The 18,495-nt window shown below is 42.9% G+C and overlaps 1 protein-coding gene across 1 annotated transcript in view; it reads left to right on the plus strand.

Moving 5' to 3' along the window:
- kif19 (kinesin family member 19) overlaps window positions 1–18,495 on the plus strand; it is a 191,524-nt gene that overhangs the window by 101,887 nt on the left and 71,142 nt on the right. Inside the window, exons 4-5 of the mRNA XM_080208830.1 lie at window positions 3,147–3,234; window positions 17,004–17,140. Of these exons, the coding sequence (XP_080064956.1) occupies window positions 3,147–3,234; window positions 17,004–17,140 (225 nt within the window). The remainder of the gene's footprint in view (window positions 1–3,146; window positions 3,235–17,003; window positions 17,141–18,495) is intronic.

Consider the following 18,495-nt stretch of genomic DNA (forward strand, 5'->3'; position numbering starts at 1 on the left):
CGGTTGACCCCTGATCTGTAATTCATAACTCCTCTGGGTTCCCGCAGGAAATTGAGGCCATCCAGTGGTGTGTCTCAGCAGATGTGAATAAATAGTTTCCGTAGGTTCAATCAATAAGCAAACTTTTTTCGCTCTAATCGTACATCACTGTTTATAGAGCACAGGGATGATGTGTGCTTGTTCTTCCCCCAGACCAGACTGAGGCCGCCTGGTGGCACGGTGGCACTCTGCCTCACAGCACCAGGAACCCTGGTTCGATTCCCGGCCTGGGTCACCGTCTGTGTGGAGTTTGCACATCCTCCCCGTGTCTGCATGCGTTTCCTCTGATTGCCCCGGTTTCCTGCCACAGTCCAAAGATGTGCGGATTAGTTGGTTTGGCCATGATAAATTGCCCCTTAATGTCAAGGGTCTTAGCAGGGTAAATGCATAGGGCCTGGGTGGGATTGTGGGATGGGCTGAATGGCCACCTTTTGCACTGTAGGATTCTATGGCTCTGCGGTTAAAGATTATTCATTAGTCACAAATAGGTTTACATTAACATTGCAATGAAGTTACTGTGAAATTCCCCTAGTTGCCACACTTTGGCACCCGTTCAGGGCAATGCACCTAACCAGCATGTCTTTCAATCTGTGGGAGCTTACTGGAGCACCCAGAGGAAACCTATGCAGACATGAGGAGATTGTGCAAACTCCACACACACAGACAGTGACCTAAGCTGGGAATTGAACCCGGGTCTCTGGTGCTGTGAGACAGCAGTGCCGCCCCAGGTAATGCAACTCACCTGAAGAGTTTTTTTTAACCCTTTGAGTACCGACGGTCCGTTGCGTTTGTCAAGCTAGGTTTTTAATTATTGTCCAACATCTTGCTGAAACATTTCTATGTCAAAGCTTATGTTTCAAAGTTCAAGACACAAAAAGCAAAGATCACTTGAAAATTTCTACACTCATTTTCACTCAGAACTGAGCATTCGCTGTCACTTTCAAACAGAAACATCCTCACAATAACAAATGATATTTAGCAACTGACATCCTTATTATCAGTTGCCATCTTGCAGTGATCATAATAAAATGTGACTATGTGCAGAGCCAAAATTTTCCCAAGTCCAGCTGATCATGTATGCACATCTGCACACTTTATTTCTTCCCCAAACCCCCTTACCCCTCTCCTCAAAAATAACCTTCCTCCTCATCTTACTCTTATCCCTCACTTCTTTCTCCCCTCCCTCATTCCCCCTCCTATTTTTCTTTTACTCCTTCTCCCGTTCTCCCTTTAACTGTCCCCTTTAGTGCGCCTCCCCCCCACCCTCCATTTCCTTATCTCGTCCCTCTCCTCTCACCACCAAGCCAAGTGAAAACTGGAATTGTTTTGAATGCACTGAGGTAGCTCTCAGCGCGACATTTAAGGGTGGCACAGTAGTTAGTACTGCTGCCTCATGTGTCAGGGACCTGGATTCAATTCCAGTCTTGGGTGAGTGTGTGGAGTTTGCACATTCTCCTCCTGTCTGTGTGGGAATCGCACATTCTCCCAGTGTCTGTGTGGGCTTCCTCAGGGTGCTCCCACACTCCAAAGATGTCTTTAGGTGGACTGATCATGCTAAATTGCTCTATAGTATCAGGGGATTAGCAGGGTAAATACATGGGGCAACAAGGATAGGACCAGGGTGCAGGCTAAATGGGCTGAATGGCCTCCTTCTGCACTGTAGGGATTCTATGATTTTAATTGCCCTAACTGAAAACTTTGACACATATTTTTGCTTTCATGGTCACTAAATTCTCAATTACGTTTCCACATCAACAATTCTAATTTGATATCAAATTTGTTAGTACACTTGAAGCTACCCCAGTCTCCAGCTAGCCCTGTAAACAGAAATCTTCAGTTGCTGGTGGGAGGAGAGGGGTGAGTTAAGGAGGTGGGGAAGGAGGGAATGGGGAAGGGTAAAGGGAAACAGAGAAAGAAGTGAGACGACGGAGAAGAGGATAAGAGGGTTTTTGAGAAGGGGGTAAGGAGGTTGAGGGAAAGGAATAAAGTGTTTGGGTGTGCATACTTAATCAGTGGAACTTGGGAAAACTTTGGCTGTACATATGGTCACATATTATTGTGATCACTGAAGGATGACAAATGATGACAATGATGTCAATTGATGACTATCATTTGCCCTTGCGAGTATGTTTCTGTGTGAAAGTGACAACTGAACGATCAGTTCTGAGTGAAAATGAAATGGAATGACAGCCAAATGACTGCTTGTGAGTGCAAGTGATATTAAATGATAACAAAAATTGCAGCATGTGTGAACAATTGATGTGAAGTGATTGCAGAATGATTGCAACTGAGTGCAGTTGACATCAAATGAAAGCTGTTGAAAGCAAATGATGCCAAATGATATGAAACTTTTCAGATAGGGAAGTCAGCTTTATTAAAACGACAAACTTCATTCTAAATAATATTTCTGTCACACCCAAAACACAAAAAAAACTAGGCTAAGTTTCTCATTTGCATTTTGTTGACATATTTAAAAGCTTTGTTCAGAAATTACTGGTATCAAAATATGAAGCTATCGTTCCATAAGCATAAAAAATATCTCTGGCAAATAGCTGGTTCATGTAAAGTGTTGCTTGTTAAATATATGCTCATATAGAAAACTTATACTGATCCCATGTACGCCCATTTCTGGCCACAGTATTTATAAAGTTTTCCAATGCTTTTTATAAGAATAAAATGAAGTGGGACAGCATGGTGGCACAGTGGTTAGCACTGCTGTCTCATAGCACCAGAGACCCAGGATCGATTCCTGGCTTGCGTCACTGTTTGTGTGGAGTTTGCATGTTTTCCCCGTGTCTGCCTGGGTTTCGTCTAGGTGCTCCAATTTCCTTCCGTAGTCCAAAGGTGTGCCGGTTCCGTGGACTGGCCATGCTAAATTGCCTCTTAGTCGCTAGTTAGGGTAAATGGATGGGGTTTATGGAGATAGGGCCTGGACAGGATTATGATCAGTGCAGATTCAAAGGGCTGAATGGTCTCCTACTGCACTGTAGGATTCTTTGATTCTCATGAAGCATATAAAAACATTTTATTTGGTGATGTGGATTCATGAAAGGCAGAAGGGCCTTGCTGTGTGCTTTTTAATTAACTCAGATTTTTATCTTTTCAAGGATGATGTATACCGCGCTACCACCAAGGGTCTGATTGAGGGCATTATTTCAGGGTACAATGCAACAGTTTTCGCCTATGGACCGACAGGTGAGTAGCAAGTTCTTTTCAGAAGCATGGTTTGCAGAAACAGTACTGTTTAAATCATTAGTATTTACAGTAAAAAATTAAAATATTGAGACTGGTTATTCCTGTTTTGAAATAGAGCTTGATAAATTATTCTCAAACAGTTTAATTTATTCTGCTTGTGTCTATGGGTGCAGTTCCATTTATTATCTCATCTTATCCTGCATGGTCCAGTAGTTCAATTAAGTTTGTCTAATGGCAATGACCTTATCTTTCGAAGCAAAGGCTTTCAATTATTCAGCTGATGAAATAGGAATGCTATTATTAGTGGCAGTTGTCGATATTCCCACACAATTAAACTGTTAACCCAAAAATTTCATCCTAATGCTTAGCTCACTTTTAAATGGATGTTGCATAAGCACAATAAATGGTAAGAGGAGACACTAGTCTAAATGAAAATCTATTGCACTATATTTTGGGTCATGTAATAATCTTCCTGTCCTAAGGACAGGAACAACAGATACGGCACACTCTGCCAATGGTATGGGTCTTATTATGTCCAGCTTGTCCAGGCATTCCAGTTCCAACTTTATTTTTTCCAAGAGGGAGTATGGAACAGATCTCACTCTAAAATACTTAGGCCTAGCATTGGGGTCGACAGAGATGTTAGCTTTGGTTTCCCTTATTTTTCAAAGCCCTTTCTGATGACTTTGTAAATTCAGTCTGATGTTTTGGAGCCAATCTCTCTCCGTAAGGTTAGCTCCTTGTCCCTATACAATGATGAGTGGGAGTTGAACCGACTGCTCTCTAGGGTCACCGTGGTGCCCTTTATCTGCAATGGTTCCCCCGTGTAGGTGGCCAGCCTGTTTTCTAAGCTTAGCAGTTGAATACCAGCCCAGAGGTGATTATAAGTTTGCTCCCTGGTAACAGAGACCAGGTGGCCATTTAGTCACAATTCACCATTATGGAGGCAATCTTTGTCATGGAGATGTGAGCTAATTGCAATATCCCTGTTCCTGGTTCTGAGCATACCTGCAAGGTACGTCCATTACAGACCTTGGCCTCTTTTCAAAATAGCACGCATTTTAGCTCTCCTTTTGTTTTTGCGTCGGTTGTTGTCTCCTGCAGCACTTGCAGTAGTCTACTGCCTGGCATCTATAACCTTCTGGAAAATGCTCCCTACGGGTGGGATTCTCCAAGCATGTGTACACCAAGACTGGAAATTCCTGCCCGACCTCAACAGATTTTAAATGGTCCGCTGAGTTCTCTTTCACCCGCTATGATTCCCGCAGCGGGCAATACAGGAGACTTTTGGCCTAGGAGCCTGAAGGATGCCTTTCCTTGATGTATGATAATGCATTTTGGAAACTCTAATATAGATAGGAAATATACGGTAAATGGCAGAACCTTTAAGAGTATTGATAAGCAGAGGGATCTGGTGTACAGGTCACTGAAAGTGGCAATGCAGGTGGACAAGGTAATCAAGAAGGCATACGGCATACTTTCATTGGCTGGGGCACTGAGTTTAAAAATTGGCAAGTCGTGTTGCAGCTTCATAGTACCTTAGTTAGGCCACACTTGAAATATAGTGTTCAATTCTGGTCAGTGCACTACCAGAAAGAAGTGAGGCTTTGGAGAGGGTACAGAGAAGACTTACCAGGATGTTGCCTGGCGTGGAGGGCATTAGCTATGAGGAGAGATTGGAGAAACTGAGTTTGTTCTCACTAGAATGACAGAGGTTGAGGACGACCTGATAGAAGTCTACAAGATTATGAGAGACATGGACAGAGCGGATAGAAGCTTTTTCCCAGGGTGGAAGAGTCAATTACTAGGGGGGCATAGATTTGAAGCGCGAGGGACAAGGTTTGAAGGAGATGTATGAGGCAAGTTTTTATTACAGAGGGTGGTGGGTGCCCAGAACTCTCCGTTGGGGGAGGTAGTGGAAGCAGTTACGACAGTGACTTTTAAAGGGCATCTTGACAAATGTATGAATAAATGTGAACAGGGAGATATGGTCCCCTGAAAGATATGGGGTTCTAGTTTAGTTGGGCAGCTTAATCAGCTTGGAGGGCCAAAGGGCCTGTTCCTGGGCTGTAATTTTCTTTGTTCTTTGTTCTTGACTGTCAAGGCCATAAAATCTCCCACCAAATATCTCCCAGGCTAGCTTTCTCAGCCAATCAGCAGGAGGCCACAGCTTGGTAACTGCAAATTTTTAAGATTTTAATCCCTATGTCTTCTCTCCTCAGGTGTTTTGCTGGAAAAAGTAGCTTTCTCACAGACCAAAAAGTGCAGGAGAGTGTCCAAATAATTTAATGTACTTACAATCCTTTTAAAATCATATATTTCTTGCAGAAAAGGATTCCTAACATTTTGATCCAATTTAAAAACTTCCGTTATGACTAACTCAGATGGTTAGTTTATACACATTTCAAACTTGGGGAGGGGGTGCATTTAAATATACAGTAAAGGGGGCGGCAGGAAAGAAGATTTACAACATTGGACAAAAACTCTAAAATAACCACAGAAACTAATCTTGGTTCATATGCTTTCCAAAGCCTAACAAGTCAAAGCCCAGAGGTGTTTCTTTTGTGGTAAAGTTCAGTCCAGACGAGCTCCTGATTGGAGACAGCAAATCCTTGAAAAGAATGATGTTGCAGTATAGCAGGCTTTCTATGTTTCATTGGTTGGCAGGAGATAATCAGAGACTTTTACGCTTTGAGGAGATGAGGAATAGTAACCAGCTGCTGATTCAGCAGAGAGTTGCTTGAGCTCTTCCAGATTGGTGATAAACCTGCAGTCTGAGCTGTGAGAATAGAAATGTCATATTAAAATGATGCAAAAGGTTGGGTCTTGTGATGAGGCGTATGAGACTTGTGATGAGTTTAATTTCAAGTTTAAAAAAAGGGTTGGCATGGACAAGTTGGGCCGAAGGGCCTGTTTCCATGCTATACACCTCTATGATTCTAAGCAGTTTCTGTGCATCTGCCCAAAATCCATTAATTCCCTTAGTTATGAAATAATGGCTATTAACACTTCTTCAGGAATAGCGAGTTTCAACATCCCTGTCTTCAACACTTCGTCTTTTAGTCATCTCGTTTCATGATTATAACGGGACCTTACAATGAGGCCTGAAATTCCACAATCTCAAATCCTTTGTTCATGTAATTTCTTTTGGTAGCTCCCAGAACTAGCAGCTAATCTTGAATCATGTGATCTGCAGCAGCCATTTTTGTGGTTCAGCAGAAGTCCAATTTAAAATAGCAAAAAAGTTTCGATGCCCACGTCTTAGTGACATAACACATCATTGTTGTCCATGGCACACAGTAAGCACAGGTTGAGAAGTCCATTAAGATCCAGAAATGTAGAAAATGTTATGTTCCAGTTCAGAAGCAACATTGGTTCATTGGACAGGCCAAGAAGACTAGCGCAATGTTAGATGGAGTCAGCTATTTATTAGGACTGTTGAATCTCACTCGATCTTTGCTTTATCTGGGAGAGAAGTAATACTCATCACATTGTACTTGTAGAAATATTAATGGTACACACTAGAGGTACAAGGTAGTTCTGAAATATTGCACATATTATTGTAGTTACAACTTTAAAAAATCCTGATTTTTTTTTACAAGTAGTACATTTCATTTATTGGAATGCAAATCAATCTTTATAACTTCCTTGGAGTTCTCAGTATATTACTAATTCATTAATAATGTATCAATTACTTTCTAAGCCATTATTACAAAGAACTGTAATCTATTTTTTATAAATATTACTTTTAGTATTCAGCTGCCATTGTAACAATCTCCAGTCGTTCAACCCTCCTGCGATATCTGTGTTCCTCCAGTTCCGGCCTCCTGTGCATCCCTGATTATCATCGCTCCGTCATTGGTGGCTTTTTTTTTCAGCTGCCTCAGCCTGGAATTCTAGAATTACTTCCTTACCACCTCTCCAACTTATTTTCCTCTTCTTTTAAGACACGCCTTAGGGAGCACAGTGGCATAACGGTTAGCATTGCTGCCTCACAGCACCATGGACCCTGGTTCAATTCCCAGCTTGGGTAACTGAATAAAGTATTGTCAATTTTGAAAGTCTGATCACTGAGCGTACTGAACTACTTTCCCATACGGCAAAGAAGTGTAGCCAATTACATTAATCCGGACAGGAGGAGACCATTTGTTATTATTTTGGGTCTAAGGACCGTGAGAGTGAAATTAATCTATCAGCTCAAAGTGAAGTGTACAATATCCCTCTACCATTAATGGCTGGCTAATAAAATTACAATGTAAATTTTTCACATATTTACACCTGCAACCTCCCACTGCAATCACATTTATCTATGAAATTTGTTTAGTTTTCACAGGGTGTGCAACAACAACAAGGCTGGCACAGTGGTTAGCACTACTACCTCGCAGCTCCAAGGACCCAGGTTCAATTCCCAGCTTGGGTCACTGTCTGTGTGGAGTTTGCACATTCTCCCTGTGTCTGCGTGGGTTTCCTCCCATAGTCCAAAAGACATGCTGGTTAGTTGCATTGGCCATGCTGAATTCTCCCTCAGTGCACCCATATAGGTGTCAGAGTGTGGTGACTAGGGGTTTTTCCACAGTAACTTCATTGCAATGTTAATGTGGGCCTACTTGTAATACTAATAAATAAATAACTTTTAAACTCATCCAGTGGTCACTTACTTGCCCAAAGATCTCCTTTATATAGTTTGGTGGCAAATTTGGTTCAGCAATGCTCCTTGGAAGCAGGTTGGGACATTTGCTGCATTAAGGATGTAAGGTTGCCATTGTCTTTGTCTCAAGATTTAAAGTACACAGATAAGGTCAAAACATCCCTTGGAATTTTACAGACTCTTTAACTGATCATCTGAATTTGCATTTGCATATTCTCCATAAATTACTGTTTATCTCAGCTGATTGATGGAGGATCTAATAGTGCTGGACAAGGCCTTTTCAAGGTTAAATTAATTCAAATCTTCTGCTGATTATGTGCAAAATTGAACCATTTCTCAATTGGATAAAACAATTTATTTTTTAATCTTGTGGTGCCATTCCAATACCACAGTCAGCTAACTAAAAAGTTCAAAGTTTAAGTTTATTTATTAGTGACACAGCTAGGCCCACATTAACACTGCAATGAAGTTACTGTGAAAATCCCCTAGTCGCCCCTCTCCGGTGTCTGTTCGGGTACCATGAGGGAAAATTTAGCATGGCCAATGCATCTAACCAGCATGTCTTTCAGACTGCGGGAGGAAACCGGAGCACCCGAAGGAAACCCATGCAGACACGGAGAGAACATGCAGACTCTGCAGGAACAGTAACCCAAGCTGGGAATCAAACCCAGGTTCTGGTGCTGAGACAACAGTGCTAACCACTGTGCCGCTGGACTTGTATTATCGGTTAACACTGTTTGAAAGAACCACATTGATTAATCCTGCTTCTTTTCGTATCATATAGAATTGAATATTTCCAACCATAATAGATACTTTGTGTCAACAGCGATGATTAGTTTATTCTTATTGAGCAAAGATGAGCAGACACTTTGGATTTGAATTGTTCTTTTAAGAGGTAAATTTTTTGAATTAGGAGGCAGTAGTGTAGTGGTCACTAGCAATCCAGAGACCCAGAGTAAGGTTCTGGGGTTTGACTCTCAGCACAGGAGAGGGTGAAATTTGAATGCAATAAAAATCTGGAATTAACAGTCATTAGACCATTGCCGCGATTTTGAACCTGCATTCACCATGAGCACTAAAGGTGTCGTGGACGCAAAATATCACACAAGACTAGGAAAGTGAGAATCTGACCAGTGCGATCTCATTTTCCAATTCTCCCCATCTCCCCACAACCAGTGACATAACAAGATTTCCACCCAGACCAGGAACCTCATTTCATTCCATCCTAATATAATTAGGGGGCTTGCCTGCTGTATCATTCCCCCACATTAGGAAATCCCCCCTTGCTAGAGCTTACAACTTTTTTTAAAAATGATATCCAGGTGAAGGGAACTCTTCAGGGGCACACAGGTAAGTATAGCTGCTGGCAGGATAGGGACATGCCTGGGCAGTGTCACTGAGCAGTGTCAGGGGGGACCCTTGTTGGAGCTCCATGGAGTGGGGCAAAGGGACTATTCCCCTTATCGGTTGGCGGGGAGGTTTCCCATTGTTCAGTGGGGGGGGTGGGGTGTCTACTGTATCCATGTGGTGGGGGGGATTAGTCTTCCGAGAGTCAGCGGGATGGTTCCTGTGTTTCTATCAGAGAGATTGGGGCGCATGGGCCTTATCTGTAGATACTCATGAAAATCATAGAATTCTATGGTGTAGAAGGAGGCCATTTGGCCCATCAAATCTGCACTGACCCCAATTCCAACTAGGCCCTATCCCCACGTGTTTACCCTAACTAGTCTCCCGACACTAAACGGCAATTTACCATGGCCAGTCCATCTAACCTGCACATCTTTGGACTGCGGGAGGAAACCGGAGCACCCCTGGAGGAAACCCATGCAGACATGGGGAGAATGTGCAAACTCCATCCAGACAGTGAGCCAAGCCAGGAATCGAACCCTCTGCAAGCGCGCTGGATTATCTGGTGAGAAAAGTCGGCTGTGCAGCCTGCAAGCTACATGTCAGTTTTCTCACCTGAGCCAGCACTCTGAGCAGAGAATGGAAAATTCCACCTCCATGAGTCAATTGTGGTAAAAACCCACCTGGTTCACTAATGTCCTTTAGGGAAGGAAATCTGCCGTCCCTACCTGGTCTGACCTACATGTGACTCCAGATTCACAGCAAATATGGTTGACTCTTAAGTACTCTCTGAAATGGCTGAGCAAACCACTCAGTTGAAGGACAATTAATACTGGCCCTAACAGTGACACCCCACATCCCATGAATGAATAAAAAAAAGTTATTTCTTTTAGAGTCATAGAGATTTACAGCATGAAAACAGGCCCTTCAGCCCAACTTGTCCATGCCACTCTTTTTATTTTAAAACACCTAAGCTAATCTCAATTGCCCGCATTTGGCCCACATCTCTCTATACCCATCGAACCTATGTAACTATCTAAATACTTTTTAAAAGATAAAATTGTACCCGCCTTTACTACTACCTCTGGCAGCTTGTTCCAGACAGTCTCCACCCTCTGTGTGAAAAAATTGCCCCTCTGGACACTTTTGTATCTCTCCCTTCTCACCTTAAACCTATGCCCTCTAATTTTAGACTCCCCTACCTTTGCAAAAAGATATTGACTATCAACCTTGTCTATGCCCCTCATTGTTTTATAGACCTCTATAAGGTCACCCCTCAGCCTCCTATGCTCCAGAGAAGAAAGTCCCAGTCTATTCAGCGTCTCTTTATAACCCAATCCATCAAGTCCCAGTAGCACCCTAGTAAATCTTTTCTGCACTCTTTCTAGTTTAATAGTATCCTTTGATAATTATTTTTAAATTATATTTATTTGGCTTTACCACATCAGAGCAGTACAGTCAACCATTTGAAATCTCATTAGCTTGCAGCTAGTAGTGTCACAAACAACTGAACAGTTGACAAAAGAAGTACCAGCTGAATATCTCTACTGTTATTGTCTAACAGCCTAAACTATAAAAGAATGGTCCGAGAGTCCCCCATTGTTATGGGGGTAGTTAGAAACAATTTCTTCATGTGGGGGAATTGAAAAAAAGTGGGCATAACATTAATTTATTTACAGATAGGCCAATCAGGAGTGCCAGGGAAACACTTCATACAAAGGGTAGTGGAAAGCTAGATCAATTGAAAATTTCAAAACTGAGATTGATGTATTGAGTATAAAAATTCACAGGTCGTGCTGCAGCTGTACAGAACCTTAGTTAGGCCTAATTTAGAATATTGTGTACAATTCTGGTTGTCACACTGTCAGAAGGATGTGGATGCTTTGGAGAGGGTACAGAAGAGGTTTACCAGGATGTTGTTACCTGGTCTGGAGAGTATTAGCCAAGAGGAGAGGTTGGATAAACTTGGTTTGTTTTCACTGGAATGACGGAGGTTGTTGGGTGACCTGGTAGAGATTTACGAGATTATGTGTAGCATGGACAGAGTGGATAGTCAGATGCTTTTTCCTAGGGTAGAAAAGTCAAGTACTAGGGGACATAGGTTTAAAGTGCTTGGGGAAATGTTTAGAGGAGATGCACGAGGCAAGTTTTCTATACAGAGGGTGGTGACTGCCTGGAACGCACTGCCTGGGGAGGGGGACAGGTACAATGGTAGCATTTAAGCAGCAACTAAGTGAATACATGAATAGAATGGGAATGGAAGGATACAGTCTCCAGAAGTGCATATGGTTTTAGTTTAGGCAGGCATCATAATCGGCGGAGGCTTGGAGGTCTAGGGGGCCTGTTCCTGTACTTTTCTTTGTTCATATTAGGCATAAGTACAATGGGTCACAGAACCAAAGCAAAATAAAAACAAAATTTATTCCTGCTCTGAAGTCATATGTTCCTATTCCCTGTGGAGTTCAGTCACAAGTCCGTCACAATTTAATTAAATGGATGAACAGGCTCAAAGTGCGTGGCATGTTTGCATGTGCGCATATATGCGTGTGTTCATGTGAGAGAAATTTTACTCTCCAAACTAAGCTGTGACTTCATTTTCATGTCAATTCATGGGAAGAGATTACTTGTCCGAGTGGGTTCCCGTAACAGCTATGCTGTACGAAGTTCAATGCAAGTACTACTTGCATGAATTCTGTTCCGAATTGGTGGCAGTTAGGATGATCCTGCTGAATGATGGGACACAGCAGCAGCGATATTGCACACAGATTGCACCTTCTTGGATAACATTTTGCTTTTGTTTTGAGTTTTGAAACATTTGGAAGTGGGTGACTGCAGCATATACGATCGAATTCTCTTCAGGTTTGGGAATATAGGCCTGTTGGCCCAGCATAGCCCTAAACGTGCCTTTGGAATCCAAAAACAGAGAATTTGATACGCCATGTCAACTTGTATGTCACAGTCCACAGTACTTCAAGCTGCAGTCACTGTTATTAAGTTGGTCAATGCAGCAGTTGTTCTACATGAAGCAACATACCACAAACAACAATAAGATGAATGACCAGTGGTTTGGCAGTGGTAGGTTGTGGGAAAGTTGGCCAAGAGAACTTCTTCAAAAATGTAATGCAAGCTTTAAAATCCACCTGACGCGTGGATCTTGCTTTGAATTCTCACCAAAAGATCTTGATAATGCAGTATTTCCTCAGCCCTCCCTGGTGTATCAGCCTAGTTAAATGTGCTTAAGATGCTACAATGGAGCTTGAACTCATGACCTCCTCATTCCAAGGAAAGATGTGATAAGTGGACCCGGTAACAACATAAATGCCACTAATGATAGCGTTACAGTTGTAGGTTATTCAGCAGTGACATGTATAACAACTCATTACTTTGATTTAAGTCACTACCAGGTTTTGGCTACTTTCCAATTTAGAAGATAATTCTGATGATTTGTTAAATACTGAGTCTCATGTGGGCTGTGTAATAAAACTGGCTTTCTCAGGAATCTTTGGCTGCATAGTGTGGCTTTTCAAACTGCTGAAAAGCACACTGGAAGTAGATGTATTTTATGTTCTAAGTGCGCTTAAAGCATTTCATTAAGACTGTTGAAGTGGTGACAGTGTCAAATCCGAATATATTACATCAAGAGGTCTCCTAAAGATGTAGCAGGATGTCACTAATGATTAGGTCCACACAAGTGAGCTGAACTGAACTTGAACTTGAATGGGGCATTTTACAATGATTTGATTAAATGCTGTGTTAATGAGACTGTTGTGGCTCCTTGCAGTTCACCCTCCACATGCCTGTCTGCCACTGTTCCCCAAATTCTAAATTTTTGAATCAGTTTTATGAGATGTTGGCATTGCTGACTGGGCCAGTGATTTTGCTCATCCCTAATTACCCATGAGATGATGATGGGGCCGCTGCCTTCTGGAACCACTGCAGTCCCTGTGGCGCGGGTACACCCATTATGCTGTTAGGGAAGGATCTTGACGCAGCTACAATGAAGCAACAGGATGGTGAGTGCCTTGGAGGGCAATTTCCAGGTGGTGGTGTTGCCATCCACTGCCCTCGTCCTTTGAATGGTAGGGGTCATGGGTTTGGAATGTGCAGCCTGAGGACTCTCGGTGAGTTCCTGCTGTGCATTTTGTAGATGGTACACGTGGCTGTATCACTGTTAGTTGGTGGTGGAGGGAGTGTGTGTTTGTGGGAGGGGTGCCAGTCGAACCTTTTGAACATTATTTAAGTTTGATGAAAAGGATATTTCCTTGGTCATGCATTCATGAAAATTGATCTCCGTGTCAACTTGTGTTTACGTGGGCAGTTCACAAGAGAATTGGATGCTGAGGAGTTGGCAGAGGTGATTGAAAATGTATTCATAGTGAGAAGATGGGCAGAAAGGTTAACAGTTTGCAAGGCTGAACCTGCCTTCACCTCCTCATGATATCTCAAAGAACAATACAGCCAATTAAAGATGATGGGTGTGATCTAAGCGGTTCACCGTGCCTGTTGATCACCATGGTGAGCCAGGGAGATAGCATGGGAGGATAACGCAAATCAGATTGCTATCCCCCCGACCCCTCTTTACCAGCAAGAACGGCTTTGTGCCCAGAAAGGCTGTGAAGCCTGTCAGCATGAAAATGATATGATTTAAAACTCCTGGTTCAGCTCTGTGACATCGGCCCTGGCCAGCATAATGTTACACTCGTGTAAATCACTACTGCTCTGCAGTAGCAGGGACCGGGCACCATGGCCACATCGGGGGGGATCGTTGAGGCCCACGGGTGGTAGGGGGCATGACTGGGCAGTGGCCATCAGACAATACCAGCATGGCAGTGCCAACCTGGCACCCTGGCAATGCCTGGTTGGGCACCATGTGTGCTAGAGGCAGTGCCAAGGGGGTGGGGCCTGAGTGGGAGTGGGGCTATGACAGATAGGATATGCACAATGACTAGAAGCTTATGCGAAGGGGGCTAAGTCCTGCAAAGGGAGTGGCATGCAGGGGGAGCTCTTCAAGGAGGGGGTGGTATATAGGTGGGAGCTCTACAAGAGGGGCGTGTCACGGGGAAGAGAACATGTCGGGGGTCCACCAGGGAACTCATCAGGAGAGTCCTGACGCCCCAGTGTCAGCAACCCATGTGGATTTGGGGATAACAATGCTGCCAATGAGGGGGAGGGATGGGGAGGAGATCACTGGGAGATCAGGATCAGGCCACCCTGTGCACTGAGCACTCTGAAAGTGGCTTCCTTGGCTGACTAACGCAAAGCTCCCAACTGTTAGAGAAAGTGACAGAGTGCCGGAATGTTGCAGTGCCAAACTCGCCCAAAAGACCAGCATGGAATGCTCCCATTTTCACTGCTATGAGAATGCTTTTGGGAAGATTTCACCCAATAAGCCGAATGCAGCTATCTCTCTGCTGTGCTGGATAAGCTGGTAGGAATGGAACCTTTTAAAGGGCTGCCACAGTGGAGAATTTGGAGCACACACACTGTGTAGGATTAGAATGGTTGACTATATTGAAGGCTGTAGAGAGGTAGAGGACAAGGAGGAGAGACAACATGCCACAGATGCAGCAACAACTGATATAATGAGTGGTTTTAACATGGAAAGCCTTTGTCCAGTGCATGAAATGAAAACTGGTCTGAGCTGTAAGAGTCCTCTGAGCTGTAGTTAAAAAGGCAAGTGCCCCACGAGAAAGCCAAGTCCCAAATCAGTACTTGTACATCTTCAGAGCAAGAAGACCAGACCCTCCAACAGAGAAAGATGACAGTGACATATTTGATTACTTGAGAGAAAGGCAAGGTTAAGTATTACGCAAGAATTGAAGAGGGAAGAAAATCAAAGGCAGATATTTTAAGGAAAGCAATAATATTAGTTTTGAAAGGAGAAAATTTATACAATGTATGAAAGAGGTTGCCTTTGTGAGCAAGCATTGTTCTGAGGAGAGGTAGTTTAGTGACTAGCCGCTAGGATTGGTGCAGTTAAAGAATCATAGAATCCTATAGTGCAGAAAGAGGCCATTAGGCCCATCACATCTGCACTGATCACAATCTCACCCAGCCCTTATCCCTAATACCCCACATATTTACCCTAGCCAGTCCCCCTGACACTAAGGGGCAATTTAGCGTGGCCAATCCACCTAACCCAGGCATCTTTGGACTGCGGGAGGAAACCGGAGTACCTGGAGGAAGCCCATGCAAACATGGGGAGAATGTGCAAACTCCACATAGACAGTGACCCAAGAATTGAACCCGGATGTCTGGCGCTGTGAGACAGCAGTGCTAATCACTGTGCCACCGGGCTGCCCCAGAGCAGGTGACAGTTCTCATGGACAAGTTAAATGTGTTGAGAACTTGGAAAGGCAAGTAGCTGATGCCAGTCAGTTTCTATGGCCAGCGTTTTACTGCCCCTCCTGCTGGCACAATATTACGGTCCCGCAAAAATAAACAGCAATTTAAATGGCCTGCCGCTTCCGACAGATGGAGACGCACCCAGACGGGGCTGTAAAACCCTGGCCAATATCTTTGTAGATCACTTTGAACACTATACTGAACTCTGAACTTCCTGTTTTCTCATGCAGTTATTACGCTGTTCATCGCAACTCTGCTCTTGTGTCTGTTTTTTCCCTATTTAATATTTTTCTCCTCTATTTCCTCTTTCCTTCACCTTAAATCAATAGAATTTACCTGAAGCCACTCTGTTAAAAAAGACAAAAAGAGTAAAAGAGATTGAAAATGCAAGATATGCTTTGCACAAAATAATTTTGTTCAACTCAAATGCTGCAAAAACAAATTTCTTGTGCATGATTGTTCAAACTCTAATTGTAGGGAAAGATTGCATTCTTCCCTAATTGTTATTAAGGCAGATGTTTGTGGCTGCTGACAAGAGGCCATAATTTCCTGCACAATAACAGTGAGGCTAATGTGCACATCATTATTTATGCACAAATGGCAGAGATGCACGGTGGAACTTAAATACCCAAAAATTGACACCCAAGTTGCACTGCTCTGTTATTAGCATTGCAAAATCGGTATCCCACTGCCTGCCTCACCATTGAATAGCATGAAGTTGTTGCATTTGTGCACTTAGTAGGAAATTAAACTTGTCCAAATAAGTTTAAGCTTTGTGCATTTCAGTCAAATTACCTTTTTATCGATATGATGAGTGGTATTGACTGCTGCTCAAGTTCTCTGACATTCTGAAAGTGGAATATCATTCTTTAGGTAAGGGCGGCACAGTGATTAGCACTGCTGCCTCACAGCGCCAGGGTTCGATTCCCGACTTGGATCACTGTGCGCGGTCTACATGTTCTCCCAGTGTCTGCGTGGGTTTCCTCTGGGTGCTCCAGTTTCCTCCGACAGTCTGAAAGACATGCTGGTTAGGCAAATTGGCAAAGCTAAATTCTCCCTCAGTGTACCCGGGCAGAATTTTCACAGTAACTTCACTGCAGTGTTAATGTAAGCCTACTTGTGACACTAATAAGTAAAAGCTTAAACAGTTACCTGTTGGGGATTTTTAAAATCCTTGCGCTGTTCATTTCAGACTCCTTCAATCTGGAATGCATACCACTTCCCTGATGCCCTGTTGCTCTCGCCTTGATGTAATCAACTCACACTTCCAGCAACTTGCCATGAAATAAATTGAAAGATCTAAATGGGCAAGTGCATTGGCAGCCTTCAGAAGATACCCTGCTATAGAAAATGATGCCTAAATTTATAGCTTGGACCATAATTTTTTGAAAACATGTAAGAGATTATCTTATTTATTTTTACTTTTTAGGTGCTGGGAAAACATACACAATGTTGGGAACAGATTATGAACCTGGTATTTATGTACGAACACTCAATGACCTGTTCAAATGCATTGAAGAAACTAGTGATGATATGGAGTACACTGTTTCCATGTCATACTTAGAGGTAGGTACAGATTAATAACTTACAGAAGCAACCTTTCCATTCCTGTTTACAGAGCACAAAGAAAGCTTCAGAACCACATGCGATCTCTCATCCTAAGCAATTGGATTTCAGCTGTAATCTTCATTTGTTTAACAGCCGGGATCAACTTTGGTAACTAGCATTATTTTTATCCCGGTGATCCCCACTGCCTTCTCGAGCAGAAAGTTCTTGGTGCAATAGGCTACATGTATGATGCAGTTGATCCAGTGAAATACCCAATTCCTGGAATCTACATGACACACCTTCAGTTATTGCCTCTTGTTTTGCTAGATGTTTTCTGTGTGATGGAAGTATAGCTGCAACAAGCCTCTAATTTCAATATTTCCCTGTTACTTTTCTTAAACATTTCTTGAACTCACACAAGCTCATCCTGATACCCGTATTCTAACTGGCAACAGGTATCATCAAACACGCCCATGCTCATTAATCTACATTGGCTCTCAGTCTACCAATCCCACAATGGCCTTGACCTATTCTGTCTCTGTAATGTCCTCCAGTCCTACATCCTTCCACAAACTCTGCACTCCATCAACTCTGACCTCTTGTATTCACCACTGATGGTCATGCCTTCTACGATTTTACTCTGAAGCTCTAGAATTCCGTTTTAAATCTCTCCACCAATCCTCTCTTTTATGATGACCCTTAAAACCTAACACTTTAACACCTTTTGCCACTGATCCTAATATCTCCTTCTTTCTCCGGTGTCAAATTTTGTCTGATTATGCTCCGGTGAAGTGTCTTGGAAATTTTTTGAGTGATTAAATTAAAATTTCAGTTTGTTCAAGATACAGTTTTGCTTACAACTCTGCACACTATTCTAAGATGTTTCCAAAAAGCTCAGAAAATTATGGCGCATGTCTCCAGCTCAAGGTTTTCCCAGAGACTCAAATGAAATCAAAGTAATATATTGAGATTTGTTAATGGGACCCTGAGTTCATGATGCAGTGCACACAGCAGCCTACAATGATACTTATTCTCCTTTCATAAATGTATTGTTATATTTTTACACTGAACACACTACATGATCTGGCAACTGAGGAAGCTCATTCACTGTTTGTGACAGCATTCTAGTCTGTATACACGTGCTTCCTGCAGGGATAAGGCCAAAGGACCTGCACGTTTCCCTCCAAGTCAATCCACCACTCTGACGTGCAACCATATCGCAATTCTTTCACTGACCCTAATTCAAAATGCTGGAATCCCCTTCCTCACACTATGTGCAATGCAGCAGTTCAAGACAGCAGCTCAGAACCACATTACTTAGGGCATTTCAGGATGGACAACAGATGCTTACCTTGTCAGTCACGCCTATATTC

Source organism: Carcharhinus amblyrhynchos, chromosome 21 (genome assembly GCF_965287045.1).
Source record: "Carcharhinus amblyrhynchos chromosome 21, sCarAmb.v2.hapA, whole genome shotgun sequence".
NCBI classification, from domain to species: domain Eukaryota; kingdom Metazoa; phylum Chordata; class Chondrichthyes; order Carcharhiniformes; family Carcharhinidae; genus Carcharhinus; species Carcharhinus amblyrhynchos.